Source organism: Hypanus sabinus, unplaced genomic scaffold (genome assembly GCF_030144855.1).
Source record: "Hypanus sabinus isolate sHypSab1 unplaced genomic scaffold, sHypSab1.hap1 scaffold_1214, whole genome shotgun sequence".
Classification (NCBI taxonomy): Eukaryota; Metazoa; Chordata; class Chondrichthyes; order Myliobatiformes; family Dasyatidae; genus Hypanus; species Hypanus sabinus.
This window is the reverse complement of record NW_026779275.1, coordinates 15,654-35,951: the sequence shown is the minus strand read 5'-3', so window position 1 is coordinate 35,951 and position 20,298 is coordinate 15,654. Positions and strand designations below refer to the sequence as shown.

At 44.7% G+C, this 20,298-nt stretch overlaps 1 protein-coding gene across 3 annotated transcripts in view; it reads right to left on the bottom strand.

Moving 5' to 3' along the window:
* Window positions 1-17,392, bottom strand: part of LOC132386567 (uncharacterized) — a 49,358-nt gene extending 31,966 nt beyond the window's left edge. For all 3 annotated transcript variants that reach the window (XM_059958844.1, XM_059958845.1, XM_059958846.1), the window contains exon 1: window positions 17,341-17,392. In XM_059958844.1, coding sequence (XP_059814827.1) covers window positions 17,341-17,351 — 11 coding nt within the window. In that variant the 5' untranslated portion in view covers window positions 17,352-17,392. The remainder of the gene's footprint in view (window positions 1-17,340) is intronic.
* Window positions 17,393-20,298: the final 2,906 nt, after the last annotated feature.

Here is a 20,298-nt window from a genome sequence, read left to right as displayed (position 1 = left end):
AAATAGCAGCAGGAGTAGGCCATCCGGCCCATCCAACCTGCCTCGCTATTCAATAAGTTTATGGACGATCTGTCTGTAAACTCAGCTCCATCGACCTGCCACTTCCCCATAACCCTTAATTGTCTTACAATGTAAAAAAAACTATCTAACTGTTTCTTAAATATAGTTAGTGAAGATGCCTCAACTGTTTCCCTGGGCAGAGAATTCCGTGCTAATTCTTCTCCCCTCAATCTTGAGGCAATGTCCCCAAGTTCGAGTCTCACCTACCAATGGATACAACATTCCTACTATCTTCTCCATCCCTTGCAAACTGTTGCATGTTTCTATAAGATCCCCTCTCATTCTTCTGAACTCCAGAGAATATAATCCCAGGCTACTCAATCTCTCCTCAGGTTAACCCCTTCATCCCGATGCAATATTTGCGGGCGGAGCACTTAAAATCACGAGTTTCTTTTTTTTCCCGTCTCCTGCACTGGCTGTTCTGCACAGCAACAGCCTGTGTCATCTCGCCGTATATAGAGGCTCTGGACGAACACACAACCAGTACAGCAAGACAACACTGAGCTAAGCCTTAGTACTTAGTGCCTCAGCATTGGAACAGTAGTCAGTGGATGTTAGAAACATGGGGTTATTCTGCACTTATCACCCCCAATTTCCACCTCTCTCTCTCTCTATCTCTCTCTCTCATTTTCTCTCACTCTTTCTCCTTCTCTCTCGCTCTCTCTTTCTGTCAGTCTCTCCCCCTCCCCTTGCCTCGCTGCCTCCAACTAAACTTTCTCTCTCTAATTCACACACTCTTACATCTCTATCTCTGTTACAGCTGCTCTCTCGCAACTCCTGCAGTCTCTATTGAGCAATTTCATCTCTCTCCCCCATCCGCCCCTCTGCCCCATCCCCATTTCGCCATGTTCCATACCATTCCCTCCGTCTCCGTCTGGAATATCAGCATCCACCTCGCTCTCTACCCTGCCATATCATCTTCAACCCACCCGAACAAAACAGTCTCAGACAAAACACCGTGCCAGAGATGTTGTTGAAGTTAAGCCTGGGTGTGGATTATTGATCACACAAGAAACACTGGGTCTAAATGCACCTCCAGCATGTTGGCAGTCTGTAAGAGCGGGAAATGATGGTCAATGGTGTTCAGGACTCAGCGACGTCACCCATGAACTGAGGAGTGTCACAGATCCAAGGACCAATGTTTCTGACGACATTCACCATGTGTAGGAGTGAGCGCAGGGCAGGGCTTGGGACGATGAAAGGGAATTTGCAGGGGCCGGGGATGTGTGTGGGAAGGTGGCAATAGAATATCGTGTGGTTGGCTGTAAGGGCATCTACTTTGTGCTGAAGAAAATGTCTTTATTAAATAGAAAGTGATCTGTCGGTGCTTATGCCCAGGAGCAGGGCCACCACACCAGAGACTAAAAACCAGCCTGGGAGAACAGTCGCTAATTCACTGCACTGACGGTGCTGGGCTTTCTCCACAAAGAGCTTGCTCAGTGAAGAGTGGTAAGTTCGTTCGAATGGTGCGCGACGTCTTTGCAGATGTACCAAGAGTATTGTGGACAGTGTTAGTCTCAGATAGGGCAGTGAAGATTACCTAGAGAGGGGTACAGGTCTGTCCTCTGGAGTAGTTATTAAGAATTACAATCAGTATCACAAAAAATGCTTGAGGGACTCAGCAGGCCAGGCAGCATGTATGAAAAAAAAAGTACAGTCATAGTTTCGGGATGAAACACTACTCTAAAACTGGAGAAAAAGAAAAAGCTGAGGCATCGACATGTGTCCTGAGGTTAGAGCGTAACGCCAGGTGATAGGTGAAACCTGAAGGGGAGGGATGAAGTAAATAGCTGGGAAGATGGTTGGTGAAAGAGAGAGAATGACATAGAGGAAACATATAACGAGGAGCAGCACCATAGGGAGGCGATGGGCGGTCAAGTAGATAAAGTGAGAGAGGGAAAACGGGATAAGAAATAGATAGGGGGTGTTGCTGGAGGGAATTACTGGAAGTAAGTAAAGTCAATGTTTGTGCCATCAGTTGGATGCAACCCAAAAGGACTATAAGGTGTAATTTCTCCACCTAAGTGTGTCCTCAACACTACAGTGGAGGGGGCTATGGATGGATACACCACAGTGGGAATGGGAAGTGGAATTAAAATGTATGACCATAGTATGAAAAACCTCATCCTGAGAGCATATGCGGCGCTGCTGGAGGAATTGAGAGAATGGGATGGTGTTTTACAAGTAGCCGTGTCAGACGAGGTATAGAACAAGTACAAGCGTAGAGCGCCATCCCCTTCTCTCAGTTCCTCCTTCTTCCACAACCAAGCACACCTCTCCCTCTCTCCTTATCCACATTCTGCTCTCCATACGGATCTCCCAGTGTGCGACTTTCTTATCTTTACAAGCTGAAGAAGTGCCACTGATCCTTACCTAAACAGTCCTCCCATGTGAGCCGACACTTTCCCTGTGAGTCTGTTGGGGTCACTTATTGTGCCCGTTGCTCCCGGCGTGGCCGGCTGTATATCAATGAGACGCGACGCAGATTGGGAGACCGCTTTGCCGTGCATCTACTATCCATCCGCCAGAACCAGCGGGATCTTGCAGTGGCCACCGACATTAATTCCAATTCCCATTCCCATTCAGATTTGTCCATCCATGGCCTCCTCCACTGTGGTGACGAGGCCACACTCAGGTTTGAGGAAGAACACTTTATATTCCACTTGGATACCCTGCAACCTGATAGCATGAACATCGATGTCTAAAACTTCCTGCAATGCGCCCAGGCCCTTTCCCCTTTTCGCCAATTCCCATCGCCTTTCCCCTCTGTCATTTCATTTGCTTGTCCGCATGTTGCCTCCCTCTGGTGTTCCCCCACCTTTTATTTTTCTTTCTACCGTAGCCTCCATCCTCTTTCACCAATCAACTTCCCATCTATTTACTTCATCACTCCCCTTCCAGGTTTCACCTATCACACAGCGTTTCTATCTCCCCTCCACCCAACTTTTTATTCTACTCCTCAGGTTTCTGTTTTCCTGTCCCGCCGAAGGGTTTCAGTCGGAAAACTTTCTCCATCCGAAGAGTGGCTTCATAACGACAGAGTGGAGATCAGGGATGGACAGACCTCAATGGGAATGGAAGTGGAAGACCACTAGAATGAACAGCCTCACCCTGAGAGCATGTGCGGCGGCGACTGAGGACCTGAGAGCAGGGGATGGCGGTTTAACATGCAGCAGGGTTGAACAAGTTATAGTTACTTCAGCCCTCCGCCCCTTTCCATACCGATCGTATATTCGTCTCTGCCCACCGATCTTCCTCCTTGCAAGTGGAGCAGTTGCTACACCTGCCCCTACACCTCTCCCCCTTACTGATATTTGGTGGTCCTAGCGTGGCCTGTCGTAAATCGATGAGACTCAACATACATTGGGAGCCGGAATTGCCAAGTATCTACGTTCTGTCCGCGAGAACAAGCGTGGTCGGAAACTTGCCACCGAGTTTACTTCCATTTCTCATTCCGATTCTGATATGTCCATTCATGGGCACCTCAACTACCGTGAGGAGGCCACGCTGAGGTTGGAAAACAACACCTTATATTCCGGTTGATTAGATGCAACCTGATACCACGAAAATTGATGTATCAATCTTCCTGTAATATCCCTTTCATGATTTCCCATCCCGTTTCACCCCTCTCACTTTACCAGAGAAAGGGAAACAATTTTCGATTAAGTACATTTCATTAGAACTGAGGAGAGAGAGAAATGTAAGTTGGTCTGGGCAGAGAAGTTGGGAAGGTGCTGTAGTAACCAAATAAATATCCCTGTTTGGGTGAGATTTGAGCACTCCATGTGGTAGATAATTTGTTTTATCTGATGTACAAAGTCGAGTGTTTTAAGCACTGTAACAAACACTCCTCTTCTTGGGGGGTTTTAAACTAAATTTGCAGGGGGCGGGGATCCGGAATGTGAGAGAGGATAGCGAGATGAAGAATAAAGGACAGGTGGGGACTACATGGTTCCGGAATATTAAGTGTGTAGTAGAAAAAGGTGAGGCGGAACAAGTGATAAGGAGGACACATGTACAGAGGGATGGTCTGACGGAACATGGAGTTAAATGTGCAGAAAGAATCAGTAAATTTAGGAAGGACAACAAAATTCTAGGGGCGTATAGCCCGATGGGTGTTCGGGGAGCTGGGTTAAGCACAATAGGCAGAGATTCAAACAGAGAGAGGAGAAATGGGCTAAAAATTCTATATCTGAATGCACGGTGTCAGAAAAAAGGTCGATGAGCTTGAAGTTCAGGTGCGAATGGGTAACTACGATGTTGTTGGGGTAATGGAGACATGGCTACAGGAAGATCAGACCTGGGAAATGAATGTACAAGGGTATACGTGCTATCGTAGGGACAGAAATGTGGGCAGTGGAGGTGGGGTGGCTCTGTTGGTGAGGAATGAGATTCAGTCCTTTGCAAGGAGGGACATAGGATCAGGAGAAGTGGAGTCTGTGTGGATAGAACTGAGGAACCGCAAGGGCAAAAGGACCCTAATGGGTGTTGTCTATCGGGCACCAAACAGTAGCATGGATATTGGGTGCAATTTGAATAGGGAGTTAACATTGGCATGTGGCAAAGGTAATGTTGCAGTAGTTATGGGGGATTTCAACATGCAGGTGAACTGGGAGAATGAGGTTGGTGCTGGACCCCAGGATAGGGAGTTTGTAGAGTGCCTACTGGATGCATTCTTGGAACAGCTTGTAAGAGAGCCGACCAGGGACAAGGCTATTCTGGATTTAGTGTTATGTAATGAACAGGATTTGATAAGCGATCTTGAAGTAAAGCAGCCATTAGGAGGAATGATCATAATATTATAAGTTTTTATCGGCAATTTGAGAAGGATAAGGGCAGCTCGGAGGTGTCAGTGTTGCAGTCGAACAAAGGAGACTATGGAGCCATGAGGGAGGAGCTGGTCAAAGTTAACTGGATGGATATCCTAGCAGAAAAGACAGTGAAACAGCAATGGCAGGTATTCTTGGGAATAATGCACAAGGTGCAAAATCAGTTCATTCCCCGGAGAAGGGAGAATTCAAAGGGGGGAAAGGGGCCACAGTGGTTGACAAAGGAAGTCAGAGATTGCATAGCATTAAAAAAAAGTTAGTGTGACAGAGCTGAGGTGATTGGGAGGAGAGATGATTGGGAAATTTTTAAGGAACAACAGAACTTAACTAAAAAGGCAATATGGGGAGAAAAAGTGAGGTACAAACACAAGCTAGCCAGGAATATAAAGGAGGATAGCAAAAGAGTTTTTAATTATGTGAAGAGACAGAAGATAGTTAAGAACAATGTTGGTCCCTTGAAGAATGAATTGGGTGCAATTTTTATTGGAAACAGAGAAATGGCAGAAGAATTTATTAAGTACTTTAGATCTGTCTTCACTAAGGAAAACACAAGCAATCTCGCAGATGTATGGATGGGCCAAGGACATAGGGTAACAGAGGAAATGAAACATATTGACATTAGGAAGGAAATGGTGATGAGTAGACTGATGGGACTGAAGGCTGACACATCCCCAGGTCCAGATGGTCTGCATCCTAGGGTGCTAAAGGAAGTGGCCCTGGAAATTGCGGATGCATTGGTAATCATTTTCCAATGTTCCTTAGATTCAGGATCATTTCCTGAGGATTGGAGAATGGCTAATGTTATCCCACTTTTAAAGAAAAGAGGGAGGGAGAAAACAGAGAACTATCGACCTGTCAGCCTAAAATCAGTAGTGGGAAAGATGCTAGAGTCCATTATTAAAGATGAATTAGTGGCATATCTAGATAGCAGTGATAGGATTGGGCCAAGACAGCATGGATTTACCAAGGGTATTGGAGTTTTTCGAGGATGTAACCAGGAAGTTAGACAAGTGATATCCAGTGGATGTAGTGTACCTTGATTTTCAGAAGGCATTTGATAAGGTCCCACATAGGAGATTGGTGGGTAAAATCAAATCTCATGGCATTGGAGGAAAGACATTGACATGGATAGTAAACTGGGTGACAGGTAGAAAGCAAAGGGTAGCGGTGAATGGGTGTTTCTTGGAATGGCAGGTGGTGACTAGTGGGGTGCCACAGGGCTCGGTATTGGGACCACAGCTGTTTACGATCAATGATTTAGATGATGGCATTGAGAATAACATCAGCAAGTTTGCTGATGATAATAAGCTAGGTGGCAGTGTGACATGAGATGAGGATGTTAGGAGAATTCAGGGTGACTTGGACAGGCTGGGTGAGTGGACAGATACGTGGCAGATGACGTTTAATGTGAATAAGTGTGAGGTTATACAGTTTGGGAGTAAGAACAGGAAGGCAGATTATTATCAGAACGGTGTAAAGTTAGGTAAGGGAGAAATACAAAGAGATCTAGGAGTCCTTGTTCATCAGTCTCTGAAGGTGAATGAGCAAGTGCAGCAGGCAGTGAAGAAGGCTAATGGAATGTTGGCCTTTATTACAAAGGGAATTGAGTACACGAGCAAGGAAATCCTCTTCAATTTGTACAGGGCCCTGGTGAGACCACACCTGGAGTATTGTGTACAGTTTTGATCTCCAGGGTTAAGGAAGGACATCCTGGCTGTAGAGGAAGTGTAGCGTAGATTCACGAGGTTAATTCCTGGGATGTCCAGACTGTCTTACGCAGAGGTTAGAGAGACTGGGCTTGTACACACTGGAATTAAGGAGATTGAGAGGGGATCTGATTGCAACATATAAGATTATTAAGGGATTGGACAAGATAGAGGCAGGAAATATGTTCCAGATGCTGGGAGAGTCCAGTACCAGAGGGCATGGTTTGAGAATAAGGGGTAGGTCATTTAGGACAGAGATAAGGAAAAACTTCTTCTCCCAGAGAGTTGTGGGGGTCTGGAATGCACTGCCTCGGAAGGTAGTGGAGGCCAATTCTCTGGATGCTTTCAAGAAGGAGCTAGATAGGTATCTTATGGATAGGGGAATCAAGGGATATGGTGACAAGGCAGGAACCGGGTATTGATAGTAGATGATCAGCCATGATCTCAAAATGGCAGTGCAGACTCGAAGGGCCGAATGGTCTACTTTTGCTCCTATTGTCTATTATCTATTGTCTGTTGTTTTAAGCACTGTACCAAACACTCCACTTTCTGTCCGAACACCCCATCCCTCTATCCGCCCTTAAACCTTGCAAATCTTGCTCGTCGACTTACACCCAGTCACTCTTCCTCTCCCACCTAATTTCTAGGAACTCTCCTTCCCCTTCTCTCTGAGAGAGTTCCCTGCAGGTTTTCTGTCTTTTTCTGGAATGAAGGAGGCTGGCTGGGGTGTTCTAACCGTTGGAGGGCATGGATAGTTCACACAGTGGGAACGTTATCCCATGTTGCAGATGTGTTTAAAAGTACACCACACAGATTTAAGAGGAGGGGTGAGAGGTTCACACGTTCACTAGCCGTAGGGCTAGCTGTGGTGGTGCTGGGGTTTCTGCAGCCGGATTGCGGTGCCCTGGTGGGGGAGGATGGATAAACTCTTGCCTGCAATCCGTAGTATCGAGATGAACAAACAAAAATTGTGGCTTTTTTGCCACTATACAAAATCAATACGAAGCTGTAGGGTAGTAGAATTGACCCAATGGGCCGAAGGGCTGCCTGCTGTATGACCCTATCAATGGCCCTTTGCTAATGGCAAATACTGGGTAGTGACTGCTTCTGTTTACACAGGGTGACTATGCTGTCCGTGTTTCTGCTTACAGCCTCACTGGTCTTCGAAGCTGGCTTGAGCGAACGGTAAGCTGTGAGCGAAATCACTTCCCTTCCGCAGTCCCACATCTGCCGCTCAATCCGATGCCTGCCTAGCCTGGCCTCCCTGCCCTGTACCGCCTCCGACACGACCCTGCCTGCCTCGCCCCCCTCCTTCCATTCCGTCCTCCTGCACCAGCCTGTCTCCTCAACCCTGCTTCCCTGCACCAACTCGCATCTCCAATACACAGCGCTGAAACCCTGATTCTCCCTGCTACGTAGACCGGGGCAAGGACGACAACGGAATAGTCGTTTTCCACAAATGTATTCAGTCACGTCAGTAACGGTAGACACTCGGCAACAGCCAATACAAGAGCAACGAAGCGAGCTCCTTTCACAAAATACATTCACGCTCCAAAACCAAGTCAAAACATGCCTGACTCCTGCAGGTCAAAGCATTGGTTTCACCCGCATGCGCACTCACCACATCATCACAATCGATATGATGTAGTACGCTATCCGGTCCCACCACTCATCAGCCCATTTCCTTCTTGGCTTCGTGCTCATTTCTGTGCTAATACTCAGCCCATCTTACCAACTTTCTACACCCAGCGCACCTCCCCTTTCATACCTACTCTCGAGACCAACCAGAACACCTTCCATTTCTACTCACCAATCTTATCTCCCAGCCCACCTTCTGCGTTTCTCTCTCCAGGACCCTCTCCTCCCGATTGCTCTATGTACAATGTCCCGTGTTTCTTACAGGCCTTGCTTACAGCATTGAGTTCTGCATCGCTACCCATCGGGACTGCATACCAGCCCTACGTCCCTCTACAAATGAGGCTCAGTACAAATGTTTAATTGGACTGTTCCCTTGGCGTTTTTGGCCGGGGATATTTAACAGGGAGAATCCGGAAATAATAAGTGTGGATCGGAGAGGGGGAGTTTGTGAAACGAATCATGTTTGGGTAAGGAGACTGGTCCAAAAAGACGGGACAGGAGAAGGGAGGCAATGGAGACAGGGCTGGTTGTGGGATGGGGCAAGCCAGGGCAGGGAATAAGGAATCACGTCTTTCTGACATTCTGTGACTACAGTTCCACTGCAGAGACGCTAAGTGTGACAGTTTACCTAAGTGTTGATTTGCTGTACTGGGTATGCGCTTATCCATAGTCTCTATATACAGAGAAATGACAGAGGCTATGGGTATGCAGAACTCCCTGTGCAGGGGGACAAAGACAACTCATGATTCTGAATACATCTGCCGCAAGTGTCGCATCATCGAATGGAGCTACCTGTGCAAACCAAAGCTCATTATTTAACTAGGACACAACATCAATATCACAAACATGAGCGGATCCAGACAGCAGCTGAAACTGCCACCTAATTTGCCTACTGTGAGGACAGGATGTGAGACACCTCACCGTTCTCCACAAAGCTTCCAAATTAACCAGAATCACTTCAGCAAATAAGAGAAGGCATCAGCATCGTTAGAGTCCCAGGTTGGTCGTCATTGCTTTTCAGTGGTCACACGGAGCTGCACCCATTCTGTTGTTCCGGTAAAGACGCTCAGTGATGTTATTGGAGTAGAGTCCAGGGTAGAACTGTTCATCCACAGGTCGGATCCAGTGGTAAGAGGTGAGGAAACGACCTCAGGTTACAAACCTCCGTAGAGCCATGACTACTGCAAAACCGTGCACTCATGTAGACTCACAGTAAAGAATGATAACGGCAAGATCGACCCCACAAGAGACGATGGCGCAGGTTCCCCATGCATTTGAAATTAAACCAAGACATTTTTCCGTGCGGCACTCAATGCTTGCTCGGGTTTGGACTTTCTTTGAACACGGTCTGTAATTGACTGAATCAGAGAAACATAGGGTTTCAGATCAGAAACAACCAAACAATTTATACCTTAACAAACTTTCCTGACCGATTTGAAATTAAACGCTACTTCACCAGTAAAGCTAAAGCAATTAAAACAATTGTTGTACTCTTTTCGAAAATTAGGAACATATAATCTAGAAGAATAAGTACAGAGCATTAAGCAGAGAGAAAGATGTTACACAGTTTGTCGAGTTTAAAACCGATTAGCATGATAAGATACAACAGATAGATGACTATGAACTATATAGGCATTTAGGTGTCAAAGCAAAGACAGATCAGACTACTACAAAGGCAAGCTTTCCAAATAATATACTTCAGGCTTAAGGAAATCTGCCAAATAAATCTCTTCAGTATACACAAAAGATGTGCAGTAAACACTTCCGATATAACCAATGTATCACAATGCCATTAGTTCCAATATAATTATGGAGAAGGATAGGTCTGGACCCAGGATTGAGACTTTTGATTGGAGAAAGGCTAACTTTGAGGATTTAGAAGGAGTGGATTAGGACAATTTGTTTTATGGGAAGAATGTAATTGAGAAATGGAGGTCATTTAAAGGTGATATTTTGAGGGTAGAGATTCTTTATGTTCCTGTTAGGTTGAAAAGAAAGGTTAAAAATTTAAGAGAGCCATGGTTTTCAAGGGATATTGGAAACCTGGTTCGGAAAATGAGAAAGATCTACAATAAATATAGGCAGCATGGAGTAAATGAGGTGCTTGAGGAATATAAAGAAAGTAAAAAGAATATTAAGGAAGAAATTAGAAAAGCTAAAAAAAGATTTGAGGTTGCTTTGGCAAGTAAGGTGAAAATAAATCCAAAGGGTTTCTACACTTATATTAATAGCAAAAGGATAGTGAGGGATAAAAGTGGTACCTTAGAGAATCAGTGTGGAGCCAAAAGAGATGGGGGAGATTTTGAACAATTTCTTTTCTTCGGTATTCAATAAGGAGAAGGATATTAAATTGTGTACGATAAGGGAAGCAAGTAGGGTAGTTATGGAAACTATGATGATTAAAGAAGAGGAATATAAAGGTGGATAAGTCTCACGGTCCTGACAGGATGATCCCGAGGACCTTGAGGGAAGTTAGCGTGGAAACAGCAGGGGCTCTGACAGAAATATTTCAAATGTCATTAGAAAGGGGGATGGCGCTGGATTATTGGCGTATTGCTCATGTGGTCCTATTGTTTAAAAAGGGCTCTAAGAGTAAACCTAGCAATAGTTGCCCTGTAAGTTTGATGGCAGTGGTGGGCAAATTAATGGAAAGTATTCTTGGAAACGGAATATATAATTATCTGGATAGACAGGGTCTGATTAGGAACAGTCAACACTGATTCGTGCGAGGAAGGGCATGTTTGACAAATCCTATTGAATTTTTTGAAGTGGTTACTAGGAAAGTTGATGACGGGTAAAGCAGTGGATGTTTTCTATATGGACTTCAGTAAGGCCTTTGACAAGGCTCCACACGGAAGGATAGTTAGGAAGGTTCAATCGTTAGGTATTAATATTGAAGTTGTAAAATGGATTCAACAGTGGCTAGATGGGAGATGCCGGAGAGCAGTGGTGGTAACTGTTTGTCAGGTTGGAGGCCAGTGACAAGTGGTGTGCCTCAGGGATCTGTACTGGGTTCAATGTTGTTTTTCATATACATTAATGATCTGGATGTTGGTGTGGTAAATTGGATTAGTAAGTATGCAGAAGATACTAAGATAAATGGGGTTGTTGTTAATGAAGTAGGTTTTCAAAGCATGCAGAGAGATTTAGGCCAGTTAGAAGAGTGGGCTGAAAGATGGCAGATGGAGTTTAATGTTGAGTGTGAGGTCTACATTTTGGTAGGACTAATCAAAATAGGACATATATGGTAAATGGTAGGGCATTGAGGAATGCAGTAGAACAGAGTGATCTATGAATAATGGTGCATAGTTCCCTGAAGGTGGAATCTCATGTGGATAGGGTGGTGAAGAATGTGTTTGGAGGCTGGACTTTATAAATAAGAGCATTGTGTATAGGATTTGGGATGCAATGTTAAAATTCTACAAGTCATTGGAGAGGACAAATTTGGAGTATTGTGTACAGTTCTGTTCATTGAACTAAAGGAAAAATGTCAACAAAGTAGAAAGAGTACAGAGGAGATTTATTAGAATGTTACCTGGGTTTCAGCACCTAAGTTACAGAGAAGAACATGTTAGTTCTTTATTCTTTGGAGCATAGAAGGTTCAGGGGCGACTTGATAGAGGTATTTAAAATTATGTGGGTTACAGATAGATAGAGTTAACGTGGATAGACTTTTTCCATTGAGAGAAGGGGAGATTCAAACAAGAGGACATGATTTGAGAGTTAGGGTGCAAAAGCTTAGGGGTAACACGAGGGGGAACTTCTTTACTCAGAGAATGGTATCTGTGTGGAATGAGCTTCTAGTAGAAGTGGTAGAGCCAGGTTGGTTTATGTCATTTAAAAAAAATGGATAGGTATATGGACAGGAAAGGAATGGAGGGTTATGGGCTGAGTGCAAGTCAGTGGGATTAGGTGAGAGTATGCGTTCGACATGGCCTAGGAGGGCCAAGATTGCCTGTTTCCATGCTCTAATTGTTATATGATTCTATGGTCATATCTGAATTAACGTCTTCATTTGACAAAATATTTTGGCTCGATATCAATCTGGAAAAATTTACAAAGAAAAATAAGACCTCACAGGACAAATTTTCTAAGAAAAAATACCCTCCAGCACAGTTAGATTAACATTACTGAGGAGCGAAGGGGGAAGAAAATTAACATACATTAAACAATAACATGAAACCCCGCTGGTTTCCCTGGGTGAGGAAGTCTAGGTTAATATACACTTTGTCTGGCCTAACCAGTGATATTGAAAGGGTTCTGCCACCGCAAACCCCGTTTTGTGTGGTTGCTATGCACCTTGCTGCCCTTTACAAAGTCACTGCCATGGAATAATAGCACGCGGCATAAGATAAAAGGATTTATATTTATGAATTTTAACTAAAGGTTTAGAAAAGAAAATAAGGATACAAAAAAACAAGAGGGGCCCATTATCATTAAACTTAACTCTTGCAAGAGGCATATTGACCTATCCTCTCTGAACTACAAACCCTTGCTCCATCTAATCACGATTACTCCGAACAAAAGATGCAGTTCACATTAGTAAACTCCCGTTAGCGCTAACCATAATTCAAACACAGCTGCTACAGGAGGTTGCTCCAGTAAGCTGCTACATTACCTTAGCAGTGAAACCTTTCCCTAGGTGTTACATACTGAGAGGTTCGGTAAACCTTCTAATAATATAATTTCATCAAAGAAAGCTGAATTCATAGCCTATGTGAGCATATGCAAGCCTTTACCTAAAGGAAAGAACAACCCAAGAGCTTATGAAATAATCACTAGAGGAGAAGAAGTTAACAAAAGGGGGAACATGACGTCTCTGGAACAAAACCCTTTCAGCTGAGCAGTCTAGATGTCTGCAAGGAGGCTTCGAAAGCCTGGCGCAGATCGGGAGACCTCATCCCAGAAACAGGGGTGTCTCCTGTAGCATTACAAGGCCACCGGGTGAATACAGAAATATCAAAAATACAGTATAAATGACCGAGAAATATGTCAGAAACTCCAGAGTGTCAAGGACAATGTGTGTGAAGTTGCTATTGAAAGGGAGAATGTTCCTTGGATATCAAAGTCCGAATTTTGAAAAGTCTCCTGGACAAGATATTATGCCCTGCAGGGTCCTAATATGTGGAGCACGTGATTGTGGAAGCAACAATAGTTATCTTTCATGTGTCATTTGATTCCAGCATTCTTCCGGAGAAATGGAAAATTGCAAATGTCACTCAAAGCTTCATGAAGCGAGAGAGCCAGAAGAAAGGACAGGACAATTAGGCTGATCTCAGTGTCTAAGAAGATGAGTAACTTGATTATTAGAGTCAACGTGATTTCTGGCAAATGTCAGCATGTTTTTTTTCTCAGGGATCGGTTTTGCTTGACAAAACTACTGGAATTCCTTGAGAGATTATCAAACCGAATAGACAATGTAGAATCAGTAGCTGGTGTGCACTTGGATTTTTAGAAAACCTCTGATAGGGCATCAGTCATGAGTCTGCTTAAAAAGTAAAGATCTACAGTATTGCATGACAGATGCTAGCATAGAGAAAGTAACGACTGTTTAGCAGGAAGGAAAGAGTGAGAATAAAGAGAGCCTTTTCTGGTAGGTTGTCGGTGACTAGTGGTGTTCCACAGCGGTCTGTGTTGGGTCCACTTACGTTATACGTAAGAACTATCTGTGAAAGTGGAATAGATGGCTTTGTGACAAAGTGTTCAGATGATGCAAAGATACGTAGAGGGGTAGATAGTTTTTAGAAAGTAGACAGACTACATAATGAATTGAATGAATATTTTTTAATGGAGTGAAAACAAAATTAAAAAAATCTGAAGTGCAAGGTGACTTTTGCGATCTCTGCAGAATCCCCTAAACGTTTATTGGCAGGTTGAGTCAGTGCTGTCAAATGTCAATGCGATGTTAGCATTCATTTAAAGAGAAATAGAATATAAAAACAAGAAATAAGGTAGAATGAAACTTTTTAAAGCACTGGGCAGGCCAATTTTGGAGTACTGTGAGCCATTTGTTCTCACTAAGAGGGGATGTGTTAACATTGGGGAAGATGAGTGCAATATCAATTGATGAATAAGGGAACATATTTTAATCATTTTTGATAGATTGAAATGCAGGAAGAACTCAGAAGATCAAGCAGCAACTGTGGAAAGGAGTGCAATCGATGTTCAGGGCCGCAGAGAGAAGGCAGCTCTGATCGCCTGGAATGGAGGCCACATTCTTGCAGCAGATGCTGATGAGATGAAGGAAAGGGGAAAAGGGAATAGCATTTTTACAGGAAACTGCGAGAGAAGAGGTATGGACCAGATAACTGTTGGAGCCGGTATGTTTCTAATGAAGAGGGTCGGCAATTTGTTTCCTTTGTTTGAGACAAAGAGATCGAGCGAGGTGAGGTAGTTGTTAAAACGGACCAAGTGTACTTAAGGTCAGTGTGGACATTGGTGGCCAATGTGATGAAATTCACGGCCTCAGAGCAGGTGCCTGAAAGAGCATCAATGCAGGCATCAATGTCATAAGGGGACAGGTGGCTGGACACAAGTGCAGGACGCAGTACTGGGGGCAGGATGGGAACAACTAAACAATAGACAAGATGTGGGGACCGTGGTGTGCGATTCTGGGGTTCCAAGAGAGACTTTGAGTTCAGGCAAGGCAGGATCCCGGAGTTCAGAGGAGGTTCTTGGAGGTCCGGCAGGATCTTGGTTCACTGGGGGAGCCGCATAACTGGGCTGGGCCCAGACCTCCGAGGAAAGAACACGGGGGCCTACGCAGGTCGCAGGGCACCTGGGTAGGTTGCGGAGCACGACTCGACGGCAGCAAGGGGTAGGAAGGGGCAGAGTCCCCCGTCGGGCAACAGCAGTCCGGCCAGGCTTGCCCAATGGAGGCAAGGGATAGAAAGGAGACTTCGTCCAGGGTGATTACTCGAAAGACTCGTCTTTAATGATGGTACTCCAAGCCAGGGCAAACCGGAGGAGCAGGATAAGCAGGACAACCAAGGGTGAGCAGGGTAAGCAGGACAATCCCCCAACTCCACTCAGTCCCACAGGCCCCTCGATACACCGCCAGCCGGTGGGCAGCAGGTGCGCCACCTTGACCAACAAGCCAAGATGATCCACAGGTGTGACTAATTAGGCTCAAGGGTGAAAGGCGGATGGCTACAAGACCCGGAGGCCGCGGCCCAGACCAAGAACCGGAACGCCGGCTCCAGACCGTTAGCATAAAACATCAATGTTCTGGAGGAACAAGACAGGGAACATTTCTGGTGAAGGCTTGGAATAAGGACGTAGCCAATGGCCAACACACGGTCTTGTATAATGCGGACGGAGTCAAAGGAAACATTGTTGAGGGTGAGGACCAATTCTAACAGACAGAGGAAAGTGCTAGTGGATCGGGGAGTAGAAGTGTATTAGGAATGATCATTCATGGTGTAAATGAGGTGATCTTGTCCAGGGAGTTGAACGCTAGAAAGATTGCAAGCATGAGAACTTTGACCGATACAGATTGGAAAGGACTGACCGAGGAAGACAGAATCGAGTCGAGCTATGAGCATAAGAGTGCAATGGGTCAGGAGCAGGCAGAGATAATATGCCTACCCAGCACAGTCGGAATTGTGGATCTTGGGTATTGGGTCAATGTAAGCAGTTGTGGGTGAAGGATCCATGAGCGGATGGGAGATGAGGTCAGTAATGGTATCAGAGACAGTTTTATGTAATTCTGGAGCGGGGTCCTGCTCATGTGGTACGGATAAGGAGATGCTGGATTTCACAAGTTCACTCAGAAACAGTCCAACAGCACATCCTTTGTCTGGGGGTTTGATTGTAAATTTGGGATACGCACAGAGAGAGCGGAGTTCAGAGTCAGTAAGATTTGAGGAGGAATGAGCTCTGCCAGTGTGGCTGATTGATGTTTCGTCGGGAATTCTGGGTTAAAACATCCAGAGCAGGGCAGCAAACCAGAGCGATATGTCGAAGGAGGAGGTTTGAGGAAGGGAGAAGGGGACATCAGTGCGTTGAGTGGGAAGGGAAACGCATTGTATATTTTTTTACTGTTAACACTGCTTTAGACAATTTGGAACTTGTGTGATAAAAATGACTCTACCTTCTTTGGCTCAAATTGTACAATCAAATAAATAGATAAAACAAAGTCATTTGCATCATGTTAATAGATGATTTTACATCAGAAATTAGAAATAGTGTGCAGTCGACATTCTGGGCGAGGAACTGCAGTTTGAGAATTTTTTTTAAATCCAACATAGGCAACTAAGAAAGCCGTACAAATCCAAAGGAATAAATATGAGGGCAAACTCGCCAATAATATAAAGTGGAATGCTAAAAGTTTGTTTTACAGTTAAATAAAGAGTAAAAGGGCGGTGAGAGTTGAAACTGGATTACTGGAAATAATGCTGGTGAAGTAGTAATGGGGGATAAAGAAAGGGCATATGAAGCTCAGGAGTACATTACATCAGCTCTCCCTGTGAAAGACTTTAACAGTGTTCCTGAAGACCGTGAGTGCCAGGGAGCATGAGTGAGTGCCTTTTCTATTACAAAGGAAAAAGCGGAAAAGAAACGCAAGGGTCTTAAATAGGACAAGTGGACCATATGGCTGACATCCCACAGTTCTGAAAGAGTTTGCCGAAGAGATAGCAGATGCAGTGGTTATCATTTTCCAAGAATCACTGGATTCTGTTATGGTTCTGGAGGAATGTCAAATTGCAAATGTCTCTGCACTCTTTAAAAAGGGAGGAAGGCAAGTAAGGAAGGAAATGATAGGCCCGTTCGGCTACCCTGCCTGACAAATCTGACAGGGTTCCTCAAGGACGTAACAATTAGCATGGAAAAAATGAAGGGAGGTGGACGACTTTGGCACAAGTGTAACCCTCAGGCTCGCCCAGCTCCTGTTCATCGAGGGGAGTCGGCCTTCTGCCCCGCCAAACTGGGTAATCTCGTTGTGTGGATGTTGTGCAATGTATCCCCAGCTACAAACCCACAACGCAAAATACCAGATAGTACACCATATGCAATTACATGATAGAACATTATGAATCTTAATCTGAATATAGTACTGAAAATTTAAAAAAGTGCCCAGGTTAAGTCAAAGTCACGTTTGAGCTCACTCAGTAGTCATTCTTCCACCATCGGTCTCCTCCGAGCATCGCTGAACTTCAGACTTCCACATCCCAGTCCACTCCGCATGGTGGTCTACCCACTCTCTCCACACGCGTCCTCCCTCTTCATCTCTCCTTCACAAAAAACCGCAAAGACAACGTCCTCCCTGATACACAAGACAAAGCAACAATCTCCGATGGGCTAACAGGCATAACCCAAACATTGCTGCTACAGAAAAACATTTATCACAGCAGGGAACATTACTTAGAAGCCATTACTTTAGCCTTAGCAATGAAACATTTGAAAGAAGCTATTACATAGAAAGATAGAAAGCCTATAGCACAATAGAGGCCCTTCAGCCTACAATGCTGCACCGAACATTTCCTTACCTTAGATCTACCTAGGGTTACCCATAGCCCTCTAATTTTCTAAACTCCATATACCTATCCAGAAGTCTCTTAAACGACACTATCGTTTTCGCCTCCGCGACAGTCGTCGACTGCTCATTCCGCGAACTCACCTTCACTGTGTAAATAAACGTACCCCTGGCATCTCCTCTGTACCTACCTCCAAACACATTACAACTGTGCCCTGTCGTGTTACCCATTTCAGCCCTGGGAAAAAGCCTTGGCTATTCACACAATAAATGCCCCTCATTATCTTATACACCTCTATCAGATCACCTCTCATCCTCCATCCTTCCAAGGCCGAGTTCACTCAACCTATTCTCATAAGTCATGCTGTCCAATCCAGGTGACATCCTTGTAAAGCTCCTCTGCACCCTTCCTATGGTTTCCACATCCTTCCTGCACTGAGTCTATCAGAACTGAGCACAGTACTCCAAGTGGAGTTTGAACAGGGTCCTATATAGCTGCAGCATTACCTCTCGGCTCCTACACTTAATCCCACGATTGATGAAGGCCAATACACAGTCTGCCTTCTTAACCACAGAGTAAACCTGCGCAGCAGCTTTGAGTGCCCTATGGACTCGGACCCCAAGATCTCTCTGATCCTCCACACTGCCAAGAATCTTACGATTAATACTATATACTGCCATCCCATTTGAACTACCAAAATGAACCACCTCACACTTATCTGGGATGAAATCCATTTGTCATTTTGCAGCTCAGTTTTGCATCCTATCAATCTCCCACTGTAATCTTTGATGGCCCTCCAAACTATCCACAACACCACCAAACTTTGTGTTATCAGCAAATTTACTAACCCAACCTTCCATTTCCTCATCCAGATCATCTATAAAGATCACGAAGAGTAGTGGTCCCACAACAGATCCCTGAGACACACCACTGGTCACCAGCCTCCTAGTAGAATGTGACCCACCCGCAACCACTCATTGCCTTCTGTGGGCAAGCCAACTCTGGATGCACAACGCAATGTCCCCTTGGATCCCATGCATCCTTATTCTCTCAATAAGCCTTGCATGGGGTATCTTGCTGAAATCCATATACACTACATCTACTGCCTTGCTTTCATCAATGTCACATGGTCAAAAATTTCAATCAGGTTCATAAGGCACGACCTGCCTTTGACAAAGTCATGCTGACTCTTCCCAATCATATTATACGTCTCCAAATATTCATGAATCCTGTCTGCAAGGATGTTTTCTATCAACTTGCCAACCACTGAATGGAGACTCAGTGGTCTATAATTTCCTCGTCTATCTCTACTCCCTTTCTTTAATAAAGGAACGATGTTCACAACCGTCCAATCCTTTACTTGTATTTCCAGAAGGCATTTCCAACGGTGCCATGCATGAGGCCGCTTAACATGATAAAATCACATGGAAATACAGGAAAGATGCTGACATGGTTAGAGGGATGGCTGACAGGCAGGGGCCAGCGACTGGAATAAAGGGGGCCATTTCCTGGTTGTCGGCCAGTGACTAGTAGTGTTCTCCAGAGGCCAGTATTAGAAACCTACTTTTTATACTTTTGTCAATGATTTAGATAAAGAAATTGATGGCTTTGCAGCAATGTTGTCAGAAGTTATGAAGATAATTGGAGGGGTATGTAGCTCTGAAGAAGCTTTGGGATTACCGAAAGAAACTGGGGCATCAAGGGAAATGATGAGAGGGCAGGTGTATGGGGTTGAATCAATCTGGGATCAGCCATTCTGAAATTGCAGACGGGCTTACTGATTTGAATGGCTTAATTCTACTCCTTGGTCTAATGGTTTTATGGTCTAAGGATATACAAATTGGAATGGGGAAAAATTGGCAGGTTGAATACAATGTTCAGAAATGAGCTGGTCATAAAGAAGGCAGATGTTGGTATTCATTTCAATGTGGAACATAATATAAAAACAGCGAGATTCGCTGAGTAGTTTTAAGCAACAGTCCGCAATTGGCATATTGTCAACTGTTTTATGCCCGGTATCTCAGGAAGCAGGCGCTCACATTGTGTGGGGGGGGGGGGGGGCTGGGGGTAGTCCAGATTACGAGGAGGATTCCGGAAAAGAAGGATTAAGATGTAAGAGCGTTGGCCCTGTACGCACTGGAATTTAGAAGAATGCGAGTAGATTGTATTGAAACATACCAAATGTTGAAAAGACTTGTTTAGGTGGATGTGGAGACGGTGTTTCATATACAGAGTCTCCAGAAATTGCAGACACAACCTCAGATTTGAGAGGGATCACTTTAGAACAAAGTTAAGTAGGATATTGTTTTTCCAGAGAGCGGTGAATCTGCGGAATGCTCGGCCACGGACAGGTGTGCAAGCCAAGTCCGTGGAAATATTGAAAGCAAAAAAAAAGATAATTTCCTGATTCGCCTGGGCATCAAAGGTGATCCGGGATTAAACATAATTGATTGACAAAGCAGCTCTGTTGGGTTGAATGGACTGTCTTAATGTACCACACAGTGACTGCCGTTTCGTTGCCAGCAGGCCAGGTGCAGCTCTCCGTAATCTCATAACTGGGAGGGTGATTGAATCACCGAGTTAGCAGAT